Raw genomic sequence first — 25,405 nt, forward strand, 5'->3', positions numbered from 1 at the left:
GTAGTTTTTCCTTCTTCTGATATTAAAAGGAAAAAATGCAGAGTAAAAGAGATGGCATTTACAAATCACAAGAAGCATATTAAGCCTAAGATTCTAGTACTTGGTTGAATAAATAATGGTTTTATTAATTTCATTATAGAGGCATACAGATCTTTTAATCAATGCACTAATTAATCAATGAAAAGAAGAAAAACAACTTATTTTTATTAAGACAGTAGTATGTAAATATTTTGCTAGACTAGTATGCTGTTTCTCATTTAAAGTCCACCTTCCAAACTATTCACCTGATACTGTATGATTATGACAGAATCAATCACTTGTCTGCTGCATCAAGATCATTTCAGTTCAACTCACATCATTAAATATGCACATCTTCTCTTTCACCATTTAACTCAATAATATGTTTGGATATTAATTCGCATCTTGCAATGCATATTGTAAATTAATATGTATGTTTTTTATAGTTTTTTTTAATGCCACAATAGCAACGAAAACAAGTGCACTAACAAGCTAATGTGTTACTCACAAGTAATTGCCAATACGTTGCCAAAAAGTATTAGATATTTTGCACCATAAATTTGTGTCTGGAAAATACTATAAGATATATATATTAATCTTTTACACTCAGCACACATCTGAGCACCAAATTACTTCATCTTGGTAAATTTCATAATGCTAGCTTCTTATATCTTTTGTTTTTCCTTTGGTCGGCACACCCGGTTTTATAGCACAGTAAAAACTTTTGGTGAAGTCACTGGAGTGAACTTGAGTGGTGCCTACATGTTGATCATGATTTGTGCCACAGTCAACAGTGTTAGCGCCCATATGCCAATTGTAGACTGAAGACTGGTTGATGATGACACTCCTGGAATATTGAAAAAAAAAAGTACCTCCATAAAATTCTCTGGACTTATAAACTTGAGTTCTCATCTTGCTTTTATGTGTAACACTGACAGCACAATAATACAACATTATATAGGGTAGTTTACATTAATAAATTCAAACTGCAGAATATGTGGCCAGAAACTTACTTATACTGCCTTCTATGATGCCCAGTGTGGTATTTTGGAGTGCTTGTGTCAGCGCTGTAGTTGCATTAGTTAGTGATGGAACCGAGCTTTGATTTTGGAACACAAGAGTCATGTTGACAACTACTGATCCATTCCTAGAATGACAAAGACAGAAGCAATACTTCTTAAAAGCAGTTGAAGGACAGATATCTAAGAAAAACATAAGTCATGGACAGAAATTTAGCCTTACTTAAAGCTGTTAACCCTGGAGCGTAGGAATGATCCAAAGACATTTTTAACCAGTCTGTTTATCTGAAAGAGAACATTATTGTGAAGTGTTTACAAGTGTTTAATAAAGGTTAAAGAAAGAAATGAAAGTCTCTTAAATCATATATAGTTCCAAGAATATATACATTTTACATTATTATGCTAGCCGACATTTAGGTTTGCTTGTTAGCACATAGTATTGGTGTCTTACCTCTTTAATCACTGTTTGAGCCAAAGTCTGAAAAGCTGATGAGCTTGGGACTGAGAGGTCTGCTGTAAAGGTTTGGTTGAGACTGAATTGTAGACCAAGGGTTCCTTCATTTGCAGAAGGAGGATCTGTTGATGCAGTGCTGGTAGTTGTTGTGGGTAATGTTGTCACTGTAGTGGAAGCTGTAGTTGTATTTGGAGACACAGTTGTAGCTGTAGTTGTATTGGAACCAACTGTTGTGGCTGCAGTTGTATTAGAACCCACAGTTGTGGCTGCAGTTGTATTGGAACCAACTGTTGTGGCTGCAGTTGTATTAGAACCCACAGTTGTGGCTGCAGTTGTATTGGAACCAACTGTTGTGGCTGCAGTTGTATTAGAGCCCAAAGTTGTAGCTGCAGTTGTTGCAGCTGTAGTAATGTTAGAAGCAGTGGTTGGGGTTGTTGTAATATTGAGCACAGCTGCGGAAGCAAAGAAAGTGGAAACTGTAACTGTACCAGTGATTTATCAATAAAGAATTACTAATTTATTTTAGATAAAGAATTAAATAAGTTTGGTTAAATACTTACTTGCATTAAGACTGCCTGGTATAATGTTCAGGGAAGAAGTGTTAATATTTGTACTGAGTTCTGAGGTTAAATTGTTTACTGTAGGAACTGAGGCTTTGTCTTGGAATACAAGAGTCATATCGGTAACCACTGATCCTGACCTTTATTGGTAAAGAGAGAAAGAAATACGTTTATGACAGGAAGTGAGTAGTAAATATCTGGAAAAATTACATTATCAAATTTTGGCCTTACCGGAATGATTTAACAAAGGAACGAAGGAAGGATGATCTATAGACACGTTTACATGCAGCATTTACCTGAAAGATAAAATGTAGTTTTATACTTTTACAGCAGATGCACATGCCATTGCCTGTATGAATCTGAGGCTTTCATAAATATCATCTTGCAAATCAAATGGATTTACAAAACTAAACAGGACTTAGAAGATTTAATAACCAAACTAAATATGAATAAATGAATGTAAAAAAAAGAAGAAGAAGAAGAAGACCAGGAAAAGAGGCATTTCAGCATTTTAACCATTGCCAATTTTCAGTGAGTTTTATGTAGGCCAACAGAATATCAGCACATAGTGTTGCCGTCTTACCACATTGGTCACTTTTTGAGCTAAAGTCTGAAAAGCTGTTGAACGTGAGTCTGTGAGGTCTGCTGTAAAAGTTTCGCTGAGACTGAATATAAGACCAAGGGCTCCTTGACTTGCAGTAGGAGGATCTGTTGATGCAGTGCTTGTAGTTGTTGTTTTTTTTTTTGTTTTTGTTTTTTTTTTTGGCCTGTCCCGTTTGGCTCTTTTGCCATCAGAATTGTTGTCTAAAGGCAAAGAAAGATGCCCAACGGATTTACTTTACCAAACTGACCATCCCAGCCTTGCCGTAATGGTCCATTTGATTCACCTTTTATTGTTTATTTTATTTTCACTTACTGAATACGGGACAGACTTGACTGGGGGAAAGAAGGGGAGAAAGAAAGAGGGAAAGAGAAACAGCTGAGAAGAGGGACGGGGGAGAAGGGCAAAAGACAAAAACCAACAGAATGAGCAGGGAAAAAAAATGCATATATCAATCACCTGGATCACCTGCTGAGAAAGAAAAAAGAAAGCAAGCAGAAGAGAACAAGAGTAATAGAATAAACAACATCACAATGATATATGGGAATATGACAGTAAATACTAAATGTTAAACATTATTGTGCAGCACATAACATCAACAGAACACAGTGTGCTTTGAGGTAGGAGCCAAAAAGGGTGTAGTTTGTGGGTGTGATCACCCGTGTGTACACCTGTGAGCATGGACGCGCTTGTTTTTTGTTTTTTAAAAGGTTCCTTCATGTAATAATCTGCTAGAGGGTGTGGGGGGGCCACAGCCCCGTCTTCCAGGGCATGAAGCAGGTGTGGATGAGATCAAAACTCCAGACATCCAGAGGCCCCCAGAACACAAGAGACCAAGGAAGACCAACAGAGGGGCAGCTGCGCCACTGTCCCGGAAAGAGCTGAGGAGAGTCCCAGATGAGGGCTCACTCAGCAGCCGCGGAGCAGAAGCCAGGGGGGGTTGCAGTGACGCGCCCGTGAGCTCCGCCGGCAGCCAGCTGCGCCTGAGTGACCGAGCCCCAGGCCGAGAGGCCGGGGGCACCCCACCTCCGAAGTGGCCCGAGCGAGCCCCAGGCTCCAGGCCCCGATAAGCGGCCGCCAAGGAGTGAGCCGGTGTGTACCTGGACGCCCATCCCCGGACACAAAGAACCACCAACGCACCGATGTCTGAGGGGGTCCGCCACTGGCAGGGGAAGTGGTGGTAGGGGGAGATAGGCCTCCAAACCTTGGAGGGCCTGAGATGTCCCCAGAGAGGTGGCGCCTGACACCCAACCTGACATATAGACACAGACATACAGGCACACACAGATACAAACATCCATTCCCACCCTCATGCTCTCATATGCACTTACTCCACACTCAACCAACGTGGAGACAGACATAAAGAGACGTTGTACACACGATCACACTCCCCAAGCGTACTCTACAAACCGGGTCTAGGTGCCCCTGCCCCTGGAGGGGGGAACTGCACCCAGACCCAGGTGGTGTTTCCCTTTTCCCTGCGGTGGGGGGAGGCAGACCGCCCCGACTCCGCAGCAGCAGGAAGGCTCCACACTCCAGACCGCAGTCGGACGGCCAACTCCTCCTCCTAGTCCTAGCCCCCCTGCTCCAGCAGGTCGCAGAGAATGGGGGTGAGAGAAGACTCCAAACCTCCCTCCACCCGCTATGGGGGTGAGAGAAGACTCCAAACCTCCCTCCACCCGCTCATTGTAATGTTGATGCATGTGTGTTCTAAGGTGCATTTAAAACCCAGGAGGGCATGGAGCTACCTGCCAGAGAGCAGCAGGTAAGCGCATGGTCCCTCCTGCTAGCCCTCAATGTCTACGTGTATTTAAAATTGAGAGGTGGGCAACGACGCCAGGGGTGGGGTGTACACCCTGATGGTACTTTGGACTCCGTGTATCGTGCCCACCCCCAAGATCCTATATGTATGTGTAATGAGAGTGTGAGTAATGTGAATGTCTAAGTTGTGGGATAAAATTGAGGCAGAGGCAGCCAGAAGGGGACAGAGGGGGGGGGGGGGGGGGGGGGGGGTAGCCTCCTCTGCACCCTGGTGACATACCCCTACTCCAAGGCCCTGCATGTGTGGGTGGTTGTGGTGGAGCGGGAAGAGGGAGGCAGCTGGAGATGGGGAGGGAAGGAAGGGAGGGGAAAGTGACCCCTCCCTGGGGCCAGCTCCCCCGCTGACCCCAGTAGGCACCCCCATACTCCGCGACCCGCCAGGGAAAGGGGGCCCAGGCCCATCCAGACCGGGCCCAGTGCAGCAGCGCCGCCCGGCCCCACAGAGCCCGGGACAGTCCACCCAACCCCACCACAGAGAAAACTGCACCCACCCCACCATCCACTCATCTTCCAGACTACATAAGACAATAAACACCCAGGCTGAGATCTTCCTCCACCTCTCCTGTATCTCCCCCTCCTGCAGAGGGAGCTCCTGAGGAGAGGAAAGCTCCTGCAAGATGTGACAATCTCCCCCACCAGTTGAAGAGCCCCCCAGGTGGCTCGACGCACCGGCAGCACCCTGCTCCAGGGCTGGGCCCCCATGCACCCACCCGCCCACAACCCCGGCAACACACCAACCAGGACCCAAGCCCCCGAGGCCCGGTCCGGGTCCCAGCCCAGAGACGGAGCGCCCCCAGAACCTCACACCCATCCCGGACCCACCCAGGGGCAGCCAGGCTACCAGGTCAGTAACCCACGTCCGTCAGCACAGACCCTCCCCTAGCCCCGCTGCACGCAGCCGCGAGGAAACAGTCACCTGAGAGCCAACAGAGCCCCTAACCGGACATGACCGCTACCCCGGGTTGAGCCCCCCAAGGAAGATGCCTCCGGGGAACCCCCCGACGCCCTAAGCCTGTCCCTACCCCCACACCAATCACAACAGTGAAGGCGGGACCAAACTATGACCCCCCACCCCCACTAGGTGATGGAGCTGATCAAAGGAGCCCAGAGCAATTGATCTGATGTGGTGGCAGAGGCTGTATCAAGACTAATGTAATCTAATAGATAATTTCTATATTGGTTAGAATTAAGATTATTTTTATTTTTCCAGTTCATGAGGACTGTTTTCTTGGCTATGCATAGGGCAGTGAAAACCATATGGGCGATATTCTTTTCTGAAGTGACATTATCTAAGCTGCCCAACAAACACACTAAGGGGGAAGTTGGAATGTTACATTTCAGACACTTCGATAAGTCTTCACATATCTCGCGCCAAAACTTCTGAACTGGTGGACAGAACCAAAGAGCGTGGATATAATTGTCCGGTGAATTGGTTTGGCAGTGTGAGCAGTTGTTGGTAGACGAAAAGCCCATCTTGAACATCTGATGACCTGTATAGTGCACTCTATGTAATATTTTGTATTGAATTAATTGAAGACTGGGATTTCTAATTAGATGAAAGGTTTTTAAGCAAATCTGAGACCAGAAGTTTAGGTCTAAGTTAACTGATAAATCCGCTTCCCATTTTGCAATAGGAAGTGATATTGATTCATCTGTTTTAGAAAGCATTCTGTATATTTTGGATAGTAATTTGGGGGGTTTAAGAGTAAGAAATTGAACCACACTTGGTGGTGTTTGTAGTTCAACTTGACCCGGTTTAAATTTCTTTTTTACTATGGATTTAATTTGTTGATATTCTAAAAATCTTTTCTTGTTGATCCCATATTGTGTAACTAGTCCGTCAAATGAAATAAATTCTGTTCCTTCTAGTATATGTTCTAAATATTTGATTCCTTTATCACTCCAATCTGAAAAGTTTATCATATTATTGTTTTGTAATATGTCAGGGTTGTTCCAGATAGGTGTACGTTTGCATGGGATTAATGAAGACGCCGTCAATTTTAGAAACTCCCACCATGCTGTCAGAGAAGAGCTGATGTTGATGCTTTTAAAGCATTCATGTCGTTGGATGTTTGAGCTGATAAATGGTAGGTCTGAGATCTCTAGATTATTGCAGAGTGCTTGTTCTACATCTAGCCAAGGTTCATCTAAGAGGGTGTGTTTTAGCCATCCTGAGATAAACTGAAGCCTGTTGGCTAAGAAGTAGTGCTGAAAGTTAGGCAGTTCTAGTCCTCCTTTATCCTTGGTCTTTTGTAGTGTTTTTAAGCCACTTTTGGCCACGAACAAGCTGAAAGGGGTTTTTTATGTTTTTGGTCTCTCTGCACTAAAATAACAATGCATTATATTCAATGTTGATGTGAATCAATTACATGCCCCAGACTCTACTATTAATAATACAAGAAATTTCAGTAGCAATGCAATTATATAAAATTGCGAGATTTGAGGTTGTCGTCCAGCTGGTGCAGTGGACAAACAAACTGGTGTTTAAAGGGTTAAAAAATAAAAAAGTAATAATTATTTTATATTTATGGAAAGAACTGAAGTTACTTAAAAGCTTTATGCAAAAAAAATGGCAAAAAAACAAAAATAATAAATCTAATCTGTAGGTGGCCACTTGTGCTGAAAGGGTGGTGTTTTTGAACAAGGCCTGAGGGTTAATAAAGGTTAAAGAAAGAAATGAAAGTCTCTTAAATCATATATAGTTCCAAGAATATATACATTTTACATTATTATGCTAGCCGACATTTAGGTTTGCTTGTTAGCACATAGTATTGGTGTCTTACCTCTTTAATCACTGTTTGAGCCAAAGTCTGAAAAGCTGATGAGCTTGGGACTGAGAGGTCTGCTGTAAAGGTTTGGTTGAGACTGAATTGTAGACCAAGGGTTCCTTCATTTGCAGAAGGAGGATCTGTTGATGCAGTGCTGGTAGTTGTTGTGGGTAATGTTGTCACTGTAGTGGAAGCTGTAGTTGTATTTGGAGACACAGTTGTAGCTGTAGTTGTATTGGAACCAACTGTTGTGGCTGCAGTTGTATTAGAACCCACAGTTGTGGCTGCAGTTGTATTGGAACCAACTGTTGTGGCTGCAGTTGTATTAGAACCCACAGTTGTGGCTGCAGTTGTATTGGAACCAACTGTTGTGGCTGCAGTTGTATTAGAGCCCAAAGTTGTGGCTGCAGTTGTATTGGAACCAACTGTTGTGGCTGCAGTTGTATTAGAACCCACAGTTGTGGCTGCAGTTGTATTGGAACCAACTGTTGTGGCTGCAGTTGTATTAGAACCCACAGTTGTGGCTGCAGTTGTATTGGAACCAACTGTTGTGGCTGCAGTTGTATTAGAACCCACAGTTGTGGCTGCAGTTGTATTGGAACCAACTGTTGTGGCTGCAGTTGTATTAGAACCCACAGTTGTGGCTGCAGTTGTATTGGAACCAACTGTTGTGGCTGCAGTTGTATTAGAGCCCAAAGTTGTAGCTGCAGTTGTTGCAGCTGTAGTAATGTTAGAAGCAGTGGTTGGGGTTGTTGTAATATTGAGCACAGCTGCGGAAGCAAAGAAAGTGGAAACTGTAACTGTACCAGTGATTTATCAATAAAGAATTACTAATTTATTTTAGATAAAGAATTAAATAAGTTTGGTTAAATACTTACTTGCATTAAGACTGCCTGGTATAATGTTCAGGGAAGAAGAGTTAATATTTGCAGGGAGTTCTGAGGTTAAATTGTTTACTGTAGGAACTGAGGCTTTGTCTTGGAATACAAGAGTCATATCGGTAACCACTGATCCTGACCTTTATTGGTAAAGAGAGAAAGAAATACGTTTATGACAGGAAGTGAGTAGTAAATATCTGGAAAAATTACATTATCAAATTTTGGCCTTACCGGAATGATTTAACAAAGGAACGAAGGAAGGATGATCCATAGATACGTTTACATGCAGCATTTACCTGAAAGATAAAATGTAGTTTTATACTTTTACAGCAGATGCACATGCCATTGCCTGTATGAATCTGAGGCTTTCATAAATATCATCTTGCAAATCAAATGGATTTACAAAACTAAACAGGACTTAGAAGATTTAATAACCAAACTAAATATGAATAAATGAATGTAAAGAAGAAGAAGAAGAAGACCAGGGAAAGAGGCATTTCAGTATTTTAACCATTGCCAATTTTCAGTGAGTTTTATGTAGGCCAACAGAATATCAGCACTGTTGCCGTCTTACCTCATTGGTCACTTTTTGAGCTAAAGCCTGAAAAGCTGATGAACTTGGGTTTGCGAGGTCTGCTGTAAAAGTTTGGCTGAGACTGAATATCAGACCAAGGGCTCCTTGACTTGCAGTAGGAGGATCTGTTGATGCAGTGCTGGTAGTTGTTGTGGGTAATGTTGTCACTGTAGTGGAAGTGGTTGTTGTATTTGGAGACACAGTTGTAGCTGCAGTTGTATTGGAAACCACTGCTGTAGCTGCAGTTGTTGCAGCTGTAGTAATGTTAGAAGCAGTGGTTGGAGTTGTTGTAATATTGAGCACAGCTGCGGAAGCAAAGAAAGTGGAAACTGTAACTGTACCAGTGATTTATCAATAAAGAATTACTAATTTATTTTAGATAAAGAATTAAATACGTTTGGTTAAATACTTACTTGCATTAAGACTGCCTGGTATAATGTTCAGGGAAGAAGAGTTAATATTTGCAGCGAGTTCTGAGGTTAAATTGTTTACTGTAGGAACTGAGGCTTTGTCTTGGAATACAAGAGTCATATCGGTAACCACTGATCCTGACCTTTATTGGTAAAGAGAGAAAGAAATACTTTTATGGCAGGAAGTGACTAGTAAATATCTGGAAAAACTACATTATCAAATTTTGGCCTTACCGGAATGATTTAACAAAGGAACGAAGGAAGGATGATCCATAGACACGTTTACATGCAGCATTTACCTGAAAGATAAAATGTAGTTTTATACTTTTACAGCAGATGCACATGCCATTGCCTGTATGAATCTGAGGCTTTCATAAATATCATCTTGCAAATCAAATGGATTTACAAAACTAAACAGGACTTAGAAGATTTAATAACCAAACTAAATATGAATAAATGAATGTAAAGAAGAAGAAGAAGAAGACCAGGGAAAGAGGCATTTCAGTATTTTAACCATTGCCAATTTTCAGTGAGTTTTATGTAGGCCAACAGAATATCAGCACTGTTGCCGTCTTACCTCATTGGTCACTTTTTGAGCTAAAGCCTGAAAAGCTGATGAACTTGGGTTTGCGAGGTCTGCTGTAAAAGTTTGGCTGAGACTGAATATCAGACCAAGGGCTCCTTGACTTGCAGTAGGAGGATCTGTTGATGCAGTGCTGGTAGTTGTTGTGGGTAATGTTGTCACTGTAGTGGAAGTGGTTGTTGTATTTGGAGACACAGTTGTAGCTGCAGTTGTATTGGAAACCACTGCTGTAGCTGCAGTTGTATTGGAAACCACTGCTGTAGCTGCAGTTGTTGCAGCTGTAGTAATGTTAGAAGCAGTGGTTGGAGTTGTTGTAATATTGAGCACAGCTGCGGAAGCAAAGAAAGTGGAAACTGTAACTGTACCAGTGATTTATCAATAAAGAATTACTAATTTATTTTAGATAAAGAATTAAATAAGTTTGGTTAAATACTTACTTGCATTAAGACTGCCTGGTATAATGTTCAGGGAAGAAGAGTTAATATTTGCAGCGAGTTCTGAGGTTAAATTGTTTACTGTAGGAACTGAGGCTTTGTCTTGGAATACAAGAGTCATATCGGTAACCACTGATCCTGACCTTTATTGGTAAAGAGAGAAAGAAATACTTTTATGGCAGGAAGTGACTAGTAAATATCTGGAAAAACTACATTATCAAATTTTGGCCTTACCGGAATGATTTAACAAAGGAACGAAGGAAGGATGATCCATAGACACGTTTACATGCAGCATTTACCTGAAAGATAAAATGTAGTTTTATACTTTTACAGCAGATGCACATGCCATTGCCTGTATGAATCTGAGGCTTTCATAAATATCATCTTGCAAATCAAATGGATTTACAAAACTAAACAGGACTTAGAAGATTTAATAACCAAACTAAATATGAATAAATGAATGTAAAGAAGAAGAAGAAGAAGACCAGGGAAAGAGGCATTTCAGTATTTTAACCATTGCCAATTTTCAGTGAGTTTTATGTAGGCCAACAGAATATCAGCACTGTTGCCGTCTTACCTCATTGGTCACTTTTTGAGCTAAAGCCTGAAAAGCTGATGAACTTGGGTTTGCGAGGTCTGCTGTAAAAGTTTGGCTGAGACTGAATATCAGACCAAGGGCTCCTTGACTTGCAGTAGGAGGATCTGTTGATGCAGTGCTGGTAGTTGTTGTGGGTAATGTTGTCACTGTAGTGGAAGTGGTTGTTGTATTTGGGGACACAGTTGTGGCTGCAGTTGTATTAGAGCCCAAAGTTGTCGCTGCATTTGAGGAAGCATTTGTGCCATTGGCAGTAGCTGAGGCAATAGATATAGTTGGAACAAATGTCAGTTACAATATATTATTTTTACAAATGGAGAATTAAAGAATTTCATGAACATGCCACAGATAGGACATTCACTTTTAGTATAAACTGGTACATACTGTATTTTATTAAAGAAAACACGTTTCCTCATAGTCATGGATTGATTTAACAGACACTGATTTTCCTGGTGATAGAGGTTAAAGGTGAGGCTCCTCTTCACTTGTGTGGTTAGACTGAGTGTTGATGAGTTTATGCTGACTGCAAATGAGTTTGGGATAAGTGGTGTTGAAGTCATGTTTACCTGTAGTGAAGTTGTGCTGAGTGGGGTGAGAGCATGCTGACTGGTGCTGTTGGTGAGCATTATAGTGAGGTGATTTGGTGTGGTCAGGTTAAGTGGTGTTAAAGGTGTGTTGACTTGTGGTGAGGTTGTAGAGGCTACTGGTAAGGTCATGCTGAATGGTGCCATTGGTGCTAATGGTACTATGGTCACCTTAATTGGTGTAACTGGGTTAACTGCTGTTCAAGTCATGTTGACTTGTAGTGAGGTTGTACTGAGTGCCAATGGGCTTGTGCTGACTGGTGCTATTGATTTGGATGGTGCTGAGGGCATGTTATCTGGTGTGGCTGAGGTTGAGTTTAGGGATGGACCGATCCGATATTACGGTATCGGTCCGATACTGACCTAAATTACTGGATCGGATATCGGAGAGAAATAAAAAATGTAATCCGATCCATTAAATATCACAAAAGCACTTCACAAAACTTGCAACATGGCGTAACTCAGCTCATAACCTTAGCGTGTCGGAGCAGTATGCGTCACGTGATAGAGCGGCTGTGGCGTGCAAGACTTGCTGGCGGTCAGCATTTGGATCCTCGCTACCAAACCGGCATTTCATCTCCGAGAAAGTGATCCCAGAGAGAAGTAAAGCAAGTGTGTAAGTTCATCTCTGGATGTTTGTAAAGCATTCCCACGTTAAGCTTAACAACCGATATATGGAGCGACTGCCTCTTCTCTCTCCCTCCCTCTCCTGTTACTACTTCAATCATGAAACTGATCAATGATCAGCTGATCGGCTTTTCTGTTGCGAGTCCCGTTTCTCTTGTTTATTTATCGCCAACTTTGCACCAGAAAGAGGAAACCAGCGGCTGAACAACAGCAGCACATTTAAGCTTGATAAGCTGTTCTTAGAATTTATTTAAGATTACTTTCTACACCAGGATCCTTTTCTACGTAGTTGACGGCTGGTAACTGTGCAGGGGCGGATCTAGCAAAGTTTAGCCAAGGGGGCCGATAGGGCATTAACAGGGAAAAGGGGGGCCCAAAGAATATGTTTCTTTTTTATTCTCATTTAAAATGTCTAGCTTTTAATAAACAATTATCTGAATCTTACAACCAAAGTTTTAATCAGAGGTAAAATGTATAGAAGTCCATTACTGTATATAGTAACTATTAAGTCTAATACATACCCTAGTAAGCTATAGTACCTTTTCCATCTGTGCAGTCTGCAATTCTGTTGAAAAAAGATGCTGAATCTATTTAATTATTGTAGAAAAATAATTGATTTCTGTGCATTTTTTTTTAACATGTGCATTAAATTAAGGTTGATTACGTCGATTATGCATCACGAGCCAGAGGATGGGGGGTAGTTTCCTATTTTTATTTTTTTTTTACTGGGAGTTTGCAACCCTATTAGTTAGGTTGTTTAATATTTCTGCTAAGTACTCTTTAAAATACCAGAATAGGGAGGATGGTGTAGGTTTAAGTTTATTAGCTCAGTATTGCTGAACTATGAAATATTTTGTGTGCAGTGTGTTTTTTACATACAGGTATAACAGAATAGCTTTAGTGTTTTGTTTTTAAAACATGAGTATGAACCTATACAAAATGCAGCAAGATATTAAAAAAACTGTTTTATTGATTAAAAAATAAACTATATTGGATTCCTATCGGTATCAGCAGGTATCCAAATTTATGATATCGGTATCGGTATTGGACATAAAAAAGTGGTATCGTGCCATCTCTAGTTGAGTTCAGTGGAATCAATATCACATTAAATGTTGTTAGCACAGAGGTGATGTTGAGTGGTGGTGAGGCTGGATAAAATGGTTATAAGAGTGAGGCTGTATGATGGTGTTACATGCTTGTGATAATCACATGTAAAAATTCATAGTTATTTCATGGTAATACCTGGTGTGGTACTTGGATTCATTGTTGAAGATGATGTTGTGATTTGTTCTGTTGGTGCTATTGTCACAGCTGGAAATCACAATATTAAATAAGTTATTGCACAGTCTTGTGACTATTTCCTAGTTATCATATATTTGATATCGACATCCAAAATCACAATTTATGACAATAAATGATCAGGAAGGATGAAACAACAAATTACATGAGGACTGACCTTTTGCTGAAATAGATGACGTGTTAACTGAGAGGTTAAAAGTTGAGCTTGCAACAGCTTCTGTCAAAGTTGCAACTGCAGAGCTGATATTTGGTAATGTGCTGACATTATTGAATATCAGCTCAGCATCAACCACAATGGATCCTTGACTGTAAAGGAAAAATGTAGTGATTTTCTATGCTTTCATTTTATTTGTCAATTCTTTATCACTGATTAGCCTTACATCAAGAAGGCAAGAATGAACTTATTAAATCTATTGTTAAAAATAAAAAGTAAATGGTTAGTTGTCTGGATGCATGCTCAATCATCCAGTATAGTAAAAAAGTTGAATCTTTTCATCTGGACATAAGTTTTCATTGGGAGAAATGTTTTGTCACTGTTCCAAGTGAATTCTTCAGTCTCAGTTGATTGCAGGTTTCTGCAGCCATATAAACAGTACCTTTGCACAACAACTGAAACTAGTCAACTTACCTCACAATGGTCTGTGAGGTCAGTTCCTTGATCATTAAATGGTTAGTAGCTAATAAATGTTTAGTTTTAGAAAGTAATCTTAAGCTGTGTTTCTTACCTGAAACTATTGATGACAGTTCGATTAAAGCTAGATCCAAATTTTTTACTATAGACGCCGTTGAGCTAGGAATAAATTGTTTTGAAAGATATATAAATACATATCATAAAAAATGAAATTTCAAATATTTTAAAATCAAGTTCATATAAGTCATATCACAAAGATTTCATACATTTTATGTTTCATGTATCCGTTCCCTTGCTCATCATAAAATTCTTAGTTATTTGGAGTAACCAGCTAGAATTGTATTTATTCATATTTTTATATATCTATTGTTTAAGTACATTCAGATCAAAAGAACAAAGACGTTTAGATAAGTAGACTTTTTGGGAAGGTTAAAAAAAATTCCAAGAACTCACCTGTTCAGTCACTTTTGATTCTAACTGTTTAAAGGCTGGTGAGTTTTTGTTTGCAAGTTCTGGTGAAAAGGTTTCCTGCAGCTTAAATCCTAAATTGATTTTAGGTGCTTGTGCTGGCGCGGCAGTTGTAGTTGTGGTTGGAGCTGCAGCTTTAGTTGTAGTGCTAAAAAAGGTGACATTTGAAAGTATGGATGTTCCTTGCGAAGTTAGGTCTGGAGATAATGGCTTGACTGTTGGTGAGGTCATGCTGGGTGTACTGAGTGACGCTGCGGTCATGTTGACTGGTTCTGTGGATGGGTAAAGTAATGTTAAGGTCATATCAACTTGTTCTATGGTTTAATGTTGTTGACAACATGTTCACAGGCAAGGTTGTGTTTATTGTTATTGAGGTAGTGCTAAGTCGCATAGAGGTCATCTTGACGAGACTGGGTTAAGTGGTATTGAGGACAGTTGATCTGTTGTTAAATTGTGTTGAGTGGTGATAAAGTAATGCTGACTGGTGTTGTTGGTGAGAGTGGTGCTGAGGTGATGTTACCTGGTAGGGTTGCATTTAGATGCACTGAGGTCATGCTGACTAGTTTTGTGGGTGGTGCTGATGTCACTATACCCGGTGAAGTATGTGGAATTGTGGTCATGTTGACTTGAGGTGAGGTTGCATTGAGAGACGGTGGTAAGGGTGGTGCTGATGTCACGTTTTTTGGTGAAGTTGCATTGAGTGGCGGAGAGGTCATGATGCCTGGTGTTGTCTGTGAGGGTGTTGCTGACGTCACGTTACCCGATGAAGTTGGGTTAACTGGTAATGAGGCCATGTTCGTGTTGACTGTTGCTGTTGGTGAGGGTGGTGCTGATGTGATGTTTTCTGTTGAGGGACAGCAACTTTTATTACTCCGGTGTTTACAATATCTGCTCATCATGATCTTTGCTTAAAATAAAATAATGACACTGAATACAGAGGCATAATTTAGACACGAATAAAAGCATTTTAGACAAAGGAATATATACTGCAGTTCATTTTCATTTTGATTTTGTTCTAAAGTCCACTACTTAAAATCTTTTTAGTGGATTATGGAACATAATAAATTAACTGTCATTCATATATTGAATGCGCACGATTTGTATTAGATTACCTGAAGATGATCTTGTGGTGGGTTGTAATGAGGTTATGTTTGAGTTTATTGGTGCTGAGGTTCCAAAAACTGTTGGTGGAGTTGTACCTTCTGGTGGTGAGGTTGCACTGCTTGGTACTGATGTAATGTTTACCAGAGATGCGACTGTGTTAAATAAAAGGTAATTATTGTAAAAAGAAAAGGCATTGGTGAGGTTGCATTTCCCATTGAGACTGGGTTGATTGGTGGTGAGGTTAAATGAAAAAGAAGTTATAAGGCAGTAAAAGCATGATTAACTGTAGATGAGCTTGTGGTGTTTGATGATTATAAAGATGAGTTTAGTGGTGGTAGGATTTCGTTTGAGGTTGCATTGCTTGGTACTGATGTTATGTTGATGTCTGATGGGCTTGTGCTAACTGAAAATAGAAGTGTTAGTGGGTTTGGGTTAATAGAATGGGAGTCCCCCATGCCCACATGTTCCTCCACCTCAGCTGTTCAGTATTTTACTCATTGAATACAGTAAAATGCTGACATAGTTGTGCATTAAAAAGAACACTGTCTTAAAAGCATGTACATTAGTTTCATTACACTAAAGTTTCTTTAGTTACGTCAAATTGTGGTGGGGGGTGGAGGGATGTCGAACAGAGGAATGGGAGTGAGGGGTGGGGAAATCTTTTAGCCCATTCAGCTCTAGGCTCCTTCAGCTTCTGTTTTTGTTACCTGTTGTTGAATTGTCAGTAGATGCTGCTCCCACTAGTCCTGTAGAATATTAATTGGATTATTATTCTTATCTGAATTTAGGCAAAAAGCAAAATTATACAAATTCAGTCTATACTTTCATATATTTTATATATAAATTGCTATTAGCATCATCGCTCTATTTGCACTGTCTCAAAATCTCTCACACACACACATACGTGCAAACACATGAAACCACAAATATCAAGAGAGTGAAATGACAGAAAGATACAACCCAAGAAATACCTGCTAATAGGAGGAGGAATGTAAGAGGTTCCATCCTCCCTCTGCCTGGTTCCTGTAAAACACAACCCTCCATAAATATATTTGTAGTTTTTTGTTTGTTTGTTTGTTTGTTTTGTGTTGTTTAAATTTTCCCAAAGAAGTAAAATCTGCACTTACAAAAATGTATGAACAAAACAAAATGACTTTTTACTTGTTGACTCTGGTTCAGTTTTCTATTCTATGTCTCCGTTTGGCAGTAGTTTTCATTCACTCATAACAGGTGTGGAAAAGAGTTACAAAACTGCTACAATATGAATAAACTAAAATTACAGAGGACATGTTTGAGAAATACTTTTTCTTTTCATCTGAAATATTTATACTTATATATTACTAAGAAATAATCAAATTAAGAACTGTGGTCTCAGGCATATGGTGTGACAGCATGTATAATGAAATTGAATAAATAATAACAAAATATGAATCTTCTCTCGTGTGTTCTGTGATCAAAATTCTTACTATTTGTCATTTTCTGACATTAAAACTATATATATCATGAATTTATAATCATGTAATTCCATCTTTCTAGTCTATCAGACTGTTTGCAATTAGAAGCCATTTAAGTATTTAATAAATATCAGTATGTATTTGTTAAGTTGAGCTTTTTTCTTTACTTGGAATTCTTTGAAATTCCAAAGAGCAAAGGTACAAGAACTTTTTTTTCATATTCACTGTACATTCAGCTGTCAGTGCAGAGTGGCCACACCTTGACAAGCTAAGCAGGGCAATCTATTATTCAAAATACAAAGAACCACTCAATTACACATTCAGCATACAACTTTTTTGGCTTTAAAAGTGAACCAATTCATTGTTGGCCGGCATTTTCTTGTTATTTAACAGTCTAATGTGAAATGAACAATGGCATTCAAAAATGCATTTGATTAATTTGAGAAAAATACCTGAATGTGAACAGGAAAAACTAACATTGTGAGAAACTTTCAGAAAACAGTAATCCAAATTTAGAAATGTGATGATGAAAACTCCCAATTTAATTAAGAATGTATGAATCTACAGCTTATTAATAGACTTCTCAAAGCTTATAAAATCAATTAGAACATACAAAACTTTGACCTTTTTGGTGTAAACTAATTATGCATTCATTGTATTTTTAACATGTATTTGTGTATCAGAATTGACTGTGCAGCAGCATTTTAGTTAGTGATAAAAAAAAATTTATTCTTTCTGAATCTAATTCAAATGACTGTCATATGAAAAATATATTTATAACCAGTAAGAAGTCTGGTCTCAGCCCTATGTTACAGCTTTTACACTCAACACAGTGTTAGTGACATCATGAATAATAAACATACATATATAATAAAAGCCTTCTCTCACGTACTTTATTGTCTGTGAAGGTTCTCAGTCATCCAGGTCATCGTAGTCAAAGGAGCTTGCAAAGAAAAGCGTCTGGACTTCTTTAAGTTGCTTGAAGACGTTTCACCTCTCATCCGAGAAGCTTCTTCAGTTCTAAGGTCAAATGGTGGAGAGTCCCAGATATAAACCTAGTGGGAGTAACCCCCCACAGAGGGACAAAAGGACCCCCTGATGATCCTCTAATCGCCTGAGCCAAGGTGTGAAGCTGGGTGTGGGTCCCAATCAGCCAGAGTTTTGGGTGAGCTCATTGTGAAACCTGGCCCCACCTTATCATGCGAATTCCTGAGGTCAGATGGCCCAGGATGTGAGTGGGCATTAAGGCGTCTGGGAAGGGATCTCAAAACTGGATTATAGATGGCAGAGAGTTGGTGTCGTAAACCCCCGCCTCTGTTCAAAGATGGTCGCTCACAGTGGACATAGATGGCTTCTTTCACTCCTCTTTCAAACCATCTGTCCTCTCTGTCCAAAATGTGAACATTGGCATCCTTCTGGGACTCTCCACCATTTGACCTTAGAACTGAAGAAACTTCTCAGATGAGAGGTGAAACGTCTTCAAGCAACTTAAAGAAGTCCAGACGCTTTTCTTTGCAAGCTCCTTTGACCACGTACTTTATTATTAAGACGCTGTCTGCTACTCTAGAACATAAAAAATGACTTAATCTGATTTATTAATAATAATATCATGCAATGTCTAAATGTTTTGTATATTATTGGTTTGATCATATTATGATCATTTAAGTCTTTAATAAATATAAATGTGTGTTTGTTAAATATGTTTTTGTTTAAACAAGGATTAAACACACGCAAAAGTACAAAAACATTTTCTCGTATTTGTTATACAGAGCTGTCAGTGCAGAATGATGACACCTTGACAAGAAATTAGATGTTGGTGGTGTAAATTAATTCCTTATTAATTATAATTTTAAATATTTACTTGTGTTAATATCGGAATTTAAAAAATAAAAAAAAATAAAAATTTCTCTTACCTCTTGGGAGTCTAACTGTGCAGCAGTATTCTTTTAGTCAGTATTAACCGCACCCTGAATGGTAGGCTAACTAGGCAACAGACTCCTTACCAGCTGGAGTCCAAATAAGTAACTGAAGACTTGTGCCTTTGGTTATTTGTAAGTGAAGCAAGAAATTCTTGCTTTTTCAAAGTGTGACGTAACTAGCTGGACTTGTTTTGTTCATCATTTTCTAAGCAAAGAGAATGTTGAAAGTCTTAAGGTGCAATCACAATGCCGAGCCCATTCTTTCAGTTTCACACTTTCATACATTTCAAAATCTTGTCATGAGTAGTGCTGCAAGGACTACTGATTAAATTGTATCATTAGTACTTGCAATAAACACTGCTCTGGGTTTGAGTTGTCTTTAAACAAACTATGGTTAAACAACCTGTCAAATTTTTTTTTTAAAGTTCAATCTGTGTCATTTACATAAAATATCAGCAAAACCTAAAGTCACTTTCAGAAAAAGTCTGATCAGTGAAACTAGTGCTTTTAGTATTCTCTCTGAGCAATGACACTTAGTAGCTTTTATCTTTTATTTTTCTATCTTACTTATAAAATTTGTGTTAAAATAAAAAAAAAACTGTCAAAAAGACTACTTTCTTTCATTCTTTGAGCTTACAAACAATATGCAATTTCCGATATCTACAATAAACCAAATTATTATTCACTGTATAAACCAATGATTGTAGAAAAGAACTTTTCTGCAATCATTGGTACAAACACAAGTATTTGCAAATATAACTGGTTGCTTAACAGTGTGAATTTCTTTTTTTCATCTGTTTATTGTTTTTGTTACAGCTTAGGAATAATGCACTGCCGTTATATTTTGTGGTGTCTGAATTCAGAGATGTGTAACAGTGAACATTTTAAGTCTATATTTTGAGATATTTTGATTACATTTACAATGAAGCTTAATACACACTTGGACCTTGTTTTATCAGTCATACACAAAAAGTTGAAATGCAGAAAGTGTGATCACACGGATTCATCTGAAATCTTAAAACTAAATAAATTATGAATCCATCATAAGCCTCGCACCTAGGTCTGTGTATTTCAGGTGTGTGAAATAAATTAAAATAAAAGTGTAAAGCCTCCATGTGTAAACATTTGGATCTTGTCTACCATTCTGCCCTCTGCCCTTTATTATTGGCCATTATTTTAGTACTCATCACTGCCTTTTATTTGAGTAAGTCTCTCATAAGGTTCTCATTTGGAACCTTCCTATTTGCATACATTTTATGCTGGTCTGGTGCGGAGTCATATCAGTTGTTCTGATGCCTGGCTTTCACTGCACATTTGTACTTAGCTGGCTGAACTGCTTTTAGTTCTCTATACACTAACAATTAATTATCTGGTAACTTTTGTCTATATCTTAGTGTTTGTCTCTTTCATGTGTATTATGTATACTCAGTTAACCCTATTTTGTATTCTTTAGTTAATTGAGTGTCTTTCCTTGAGATGTACAATACAGTATGTGGTTTTTAAAGGCATAAGAACTGCTGGATAAGATTTTTACTGCAGTCCTAGTTTTGATTGCCAAGTTTACACCTTAGAAGCAGGATGTTGACAGTATTTCTACTGGAATAATTAGTCTTGGTATTTTTCTAGAATGTGTTGTCGGTACTTTGGGTGTGTGTGTTAACACTAAGAGCAAGTTTGACTACATTACACTGTAATCCCAGTTACTGGCAAAGGCAAAAAGAAAAACAAAAGAACATTTCTGACTGTTCCGGCAGAGTAATTATAAAAACTGCACAGACTAGGCAGAGAAAACAAAATGCAATGCAGAAAAGGATAATAACTAGGGCGACCAACCGTCTTCTTTTCCCCAGACATGTCCTCTTTTCACGGTCTGTCTGGGGCGTCTGGGGGGATTTTCGAGATTGATAAAAATGTCCAGGTTTTCCTATAGGGCTTTGGAGTTGACGTCACGCCGCAATGTGTTGTGGGAGCGCGGCGCCATTTTCCGGGTCCACAAATCAAAACAAACACACTGTGTTGGAACGACGACAACAAGAAACATGCTTAAAAGCAGCTGAAAAGAAAACGGACGGTATAGAGACCGATTGCGTCCAGAGGCGAAGCGGCGGCACTTGCAGAAAATTGCGTGCATTGGAAATGTGGACCTGTATGAAATACGGCCGTGGAGTAGAAACCCTGAAGACCAACCGCTATTGACGTAGCCTGATATACAGGGTGGGCCATTTATATGGATACACCGTAAGAATAAAGTTATGTTGAAACCAAGCACACCATTGTTTTTCTTGTGACATTACCAATAAGTTTGATGTGTCACATGGCCCTCTTCCTATTGAAAAAACAAAAGTTGTATCCAAGATGGCCGACTTCTAAATGGCCACCACGGTCACCACCCATCTTGAGGAGTTTGCCCCCTCACATATACTAATGTGCCACAAACAGGACTTTAATATCACCAACCATTCCCATGTTATTACAGTGTATCCATATAAATGGCCCACCCTGTATTTTCGTACCTTGTCTGTGGAGTCAGCGCGTACAAGTCGTCAATCAAACAAAGGTAAGTCAGCTCAAGTACTGCGAGTAAAATGCGTTTGATTTCCCTCCGAACATTCAAATTAGTGCAGCATAAATTCATTCATGAGGGGGAAATTACAGTGAGAACATGTGGAGGCTCTGTAAGAGGGATAACATAGTGAGTTCAGTGCATTGATGTGACATTGTCCTGAAGGATTTAGTCATTCTCTATGGTTAAAGAAATTTATTCATATTTATTATAAATAATTCTAATTATACATCTTGCTTCCACGTTTGTATCCTGTGTCACTAAAAATACATTTTATTTTAATTTTATACATTGCAGAATCTCCTTATCATATTAAGTGATTCATAATTGTCCCTTTATGCTTGTCTGTGTGTGTTTCAGGTACTGCACTCTCAAAGACTGAATGAACCAGCCCAGCATTGCAGCCATGGGTCACTGTGAGCATCACAGGAAAGGTTGAAGCCGCCCACTGCACCTGTAAGGCCGGAGTCGCAGAGACCTGCAGCCATGTCACTGCTCTTCTGTTTAATGTAGAAGCAACAGTGTTGATCGTGGCACAAGGACTGTTACAGATGAACCTGCATACTGGGTTTTGCCTGGCAATATGACCAAGATACAGCCAGAGGTTGGCCATAAGATAGACTTCTCCTCTTCAGCTGCCCCCCAAAAAAGGCTCTCAATCAAAACATAAACAGACCATCCGTACTGAAAGGTAAAAGGAGCCGTCCTCAAAAAAGAAAAATCCCACCTACTACTGTGGAGGAGTTGGCACCACTATTGGATACTTTGCTGGAACACAGTAAAGCTGTGGGTTGTGGGAATGACCCATAATGTTTTATCTAGATTTATGCCTGAAGTGCACTGCCATGTAAATAATTTGCATTTACTGTACTAAAAATGTCTGGAGCACACCAAAAGATATTTGGAGATGGAAGAGAACTGGATATCAGCTCGTCTCACAGCTGCTATCCAGGCTAGACGCCTTCGTTTGGTAACATCCGATACATGAGCTCCCTCATGTTGCTTCCAGGTGGGGAAAGAATGAAAAGACAAACCCTTTTTAAGCTTATTCTCTTGCCGGTCGTGCGATCGAACATTGCAGCGGACCGCACAGCAAGAACGAACCATGGCTGTTGTGTGTGCCTTCGCTCCTTTTTCGCTTGCACTTTGGTTGGACCCAGAAAATGGCGCATCAGGCCAAAATCCTTTCCACGCCCACCCCCGTGACATCACGCTCCAAAGACCTATATTCTGACAGAGGACCCATGTGTGTGACGTCATCCCCAAACTGCTGCTTTGTGAGCGCTTGTTGTACTTTATTGTCTGTGAAGGTTCTCAGTCATCCAGGTCATCGTAGTCAAAGGAGCTTGCAAAGAAAAGCGTCTGGACTTCTTTAAGTTGCTTGAAGACGTTTCACCTCTCATCCGAGAAGCTTCTTCAGTTCTAAGGTCAAATGGTGGAGAGTCCCAGATATAAACCTAGTGGGAGTAACCCCCCACAGAGGGACAAAAGGACCCCCTGATGATCCTCTAATCGCCTGAGCCAAGGTGTGAAGCTGGGTGTGGGTCCCAATCAGCCAGAGTTTTGGGTGAGCTCATTGTGAAACCTGGCCCCACCTTATCATGCGAATTCCTGAGGTCAGATGGCCCAGGATGTGAGTGGGCATTAAGGCGTCTGGGAAGGGATCTCAAAACTGGATTATAGATGGCAGAGAGTTGGTGTCGTAAACCCCCGCCTCTGTTCAAAGATGGTCGCTCACAGTGGACATAGATGGCTTCTTTCACTCCTCTTTCAAACCATCTGTCCTCTCTGTCCAAAATGTGAACATTGGCATCCTTCTGGGACTCTCCACCATTTGACCTTAGAACTGAAGAAGCTTCTCGGATGAGAGGTGAAACGTCTTCAAGCAACTTAAAGAAGTCCAGACGCTTTTCTTTGCAAGCTCCTTTGACCACGTACTTTATTATTAAGACGCTGTCTGCTACTCTAGAACATAAAAAATGACTTAATCTGATTTATTAATAATAATATCATGCAATGTCTAAATGTTTTGTATATTATTGGTTTGATCATATTATGATCATTTAAGTCTTTAATAAATATAAATGTGTGTTTGTTAAATATGTTTTTGTTTAAACAAGGATTAAACACACGCAAAAGTACAAAAACATTTTCTCGTATTTGTTATACAGAGCTGTCAGTGCAGAATGATGACACCTTGACAAGAAATTAGATGTTGGTGGTGTAAATTAATTCCTTATTAATTATAATTTTAAATATTTACTTGTGTTAATATCGGAATTTAAAAAATAAAAAAAAATAAAAATTTCTCTTACCTCTTGGGAGTCTAACTGTGCAGCAGTATTCTTTTAGTCAGTATTAACCGCACCCTGAATGGTAGGCTAACTAGGCAACAGACTCCTTACCAGCTGGAGTCCAAATAAGTAACTGAAGACTTGTGCCTTTGGTTATTTGTAAGTGAAGCAAGAAATTCTTGCTTTTTCAAAGTGTGACGTAACTAGCTGGACTTGTTTTGTTCATCATTTTCTAAGCAAAGAGAATGTTGAAAGTCTTAAGGTGCAATCACAATGCCGAGCCCATTCTTTCAGTTTCACACTTTCATACATTTCAAAATCTTGTCATGAGTAGTGCTGCAAGGACTACTGATTAAATTGTATCATTAGTACTTGCAATAAACACTGCTCTGGGTTTGAGTTGTCTTTAAACAAACTATGGTTAAACAACCTGTCAAATTTTTTTTTAAAAGTTCAATCTGTGTCATTTACATAAAATATCAGCAAAACCTAAAGTCACTTTCAGAAAAAGTCTGATCAGTGAAACTAGTGCTTTTAGTATTCTCTCTGAGCAATGACACTTAGTAGCTTTTATCTTTTATTTTTCTATCTTACTTATAAAATTTGTGTTAAAATAAAAAAAAAACCTGTCAAAAAGACTACTTTCTTTCATTCTTTGAGCTTACAAACAATATGCAATTTCCGATATCTACAATAAACCAAATTATTATTCACTGTATAAACCAATGATTGTAGAAAAGAACTTTTCTGCAATCATTGGTACAAACACAAGTATTTGCAAATATAACTGGTTGCTTAACAGTGTGAATTTCTTTTTTTCATCTGTTTATTGTTTTTGTTACAGCTTAGGAATAATGCACTGCCGTTATATTTTGTGGTGTCTGAATTCAGAGATGTGTAACAGTGAACATTTTAAGTCTATATTTTGAGATATTTTGATTACATTTACAATGAAGCTTAATACACACTTGGACCTTGTTTTATCAGTCATACACAAAAAGTTGAAATGCAGAAAGTGTGATCACACGGATTCATCTGAAATCTTAAAACTAAATAAATTATGAATCCATCATAAGCCTCGCACCTAGGTCTGTGTATTTCAGGTGTGTGAAATAAATTAAAATAAAAGTGTAAAGCCTCCATATGTAAACATTTGGATCTTGTCTACCATTCTGCCCTCTGCCCTTTATTATTGGCCATTATTTTAGTACTCATCACTGCCTTTTATTTGAGTAAGTCTCTCATAAGGTTCTCATTTGGAACCTTCCTATTTGCATACATTTTATGCTGGTCTGGTGCGGAGTCATATCAGTTGTTCTGATGCCTGGCTTTCACTGCACATTTGTACTTAGCTGGCTGAACTGCTTTTAGTTCTCTATACACTAACAATTAATTATCTGGTAACTTTTGTCTATATCTTAGTGTTTGTCTCTTTCATGTGTATTATGTATACTCAGTTAACCCTATTTTGTATTCTTTAGTTAATTGAGTGTCTTTCCTTGAGATGTACAATACAGTATGTGGTTTTTAAAGGCATAAGAACTGCTGGATAAGATTTTTACTGCAGTCCTAGTTTTGATTGCCAAGTTTACACCTTAGAAGCAGGATGTTGACAGTATTTCTACTGGAATATTTAGTCTTGGTATTTTTCTAGAATGTGTTGTCGGTACTTTGGGTGTGTGTGTTAACACTAAGAGCAAGTTTGACTACATTACACTGTAATCCCAGTTACTGGCAAAGGCAAAAA

The 25,405-nt window shown here is 39.3% G+C and overlaps 2 protein-coding genes across 2 annotated transcripts; both read right to left on the reverse strand.

Moving 5' to 3' along the window:
* Positions 1-776: 776 nt before the first annotated feature.
* LOC146630556 (uncharacterized) lies at positions 777-8,237 on the reverse strand. Its single transcript, XM_085356577.1, has 9 exons — positions 8,120-8,237; positions 7,257-8,011; positions 2,283-2,347; positions 2,052-2,191; positions 1,866-1,943; positions 1,489-1,718; positions 1,261-1,322; positions 1,032-1,165; positions 777-865 (listed from the first exon to the last, which is right to left on the reverse strand). Exons 1-9 carry the CDS (start codon positions 8,235-8,237, stop codon positions 777-779), a joined length of 1,671 nt encoding a protein of 556 aa, XP_085212703.1.
* Positions 8,238-8,346: 109 nt separating this feature from the next.
* Positions 8,347-16,433, reverse strand: LOC146630557 (uncharacterized). The gene is made up of 15 exons (XM_085356578.1): positions 16,400-16,433; positions 16,136-16,174; positions 14,845-15,168; positions 14,310-14,596; positions 13,951-14,015; positions 13,383-13,531; positions 13,169-13,237; positions 10,698-10,972; positions 10,355-10,419; positions 10,124-10,263; positions 9,681-10,015; positions 9,338-9,402; positions 9,107-9,246; positions 8,694-8,998; positions 8,347-8,415 (listed from the first exon to the last, which is right to left on the reverse strand). The coding sequence occupies exons 1-15, from the start codon at positions 16,431-16,433 to the stop codon at positions 8,347-8,349; spliced, it is 2,361 nt and encodes a 786-aa protein (XP_085212704.1).
* Positions 16,434-25,405: the final 8,972 nt, after the last annotated feature.

This window comes from Diplotaxodon limnothrissa, linkage group LG6, assembly GCF_057381915.1.
Source record: "Diplotaxodon limnothrissa isolate DT_005_m linkage group LG6, D_limnothrissa_male_GT1.1, whole genome shotgun sequence".
NCBI lineage: Eukaryota > Metazoa > Chordata > Actinopteri > Cichliformes > Cichlidae > Diplotaxodon > Diplotaxodon limnothrissa.

Coding starts and splice junctions, on each gene's coding strand:
- LOC146630556 (XM_085356577.1), bottom strand. CDS start 8,237: ATGACTCTTGTATTCCAAGACAAAGCCTCAGTTCCTACAGTAAACAAT. Junction 8,012..8,119: donor ACCAGGCAGTCTTAATGCAA/GTAAGTATTTAA, acceptor TTGCTTCCGCAG/CTGTGCTCAATATTACAACA. Junction 866..1,031: donor CATCATAGAAGGCAGTATAA/GTAAGTTTCTGG, acceptor TCAATATTCCAG/GAGTGTCATCATCAACCAGT.
- LOC146630557 (XM_085356578.1), bottom strand. CDS start 16,433: ATGGAACCTCTTACATTCCTCCTCCTATTAGCAG. Junction 10,264..10,354: donor TCCTTTGTTAAATCATTCCG/GTAAGGCCAAAA, acceptor TTACCAATAAAG/GTCAGGATCAGTGGTTACCG. Junction 8,999..9,106: donor ACCAGGCAGTCTTAATGCAA/GTAAGTATTTAA, acceptor TTGCTTCCGCAG/CTGTGCTCAATATTACAACA.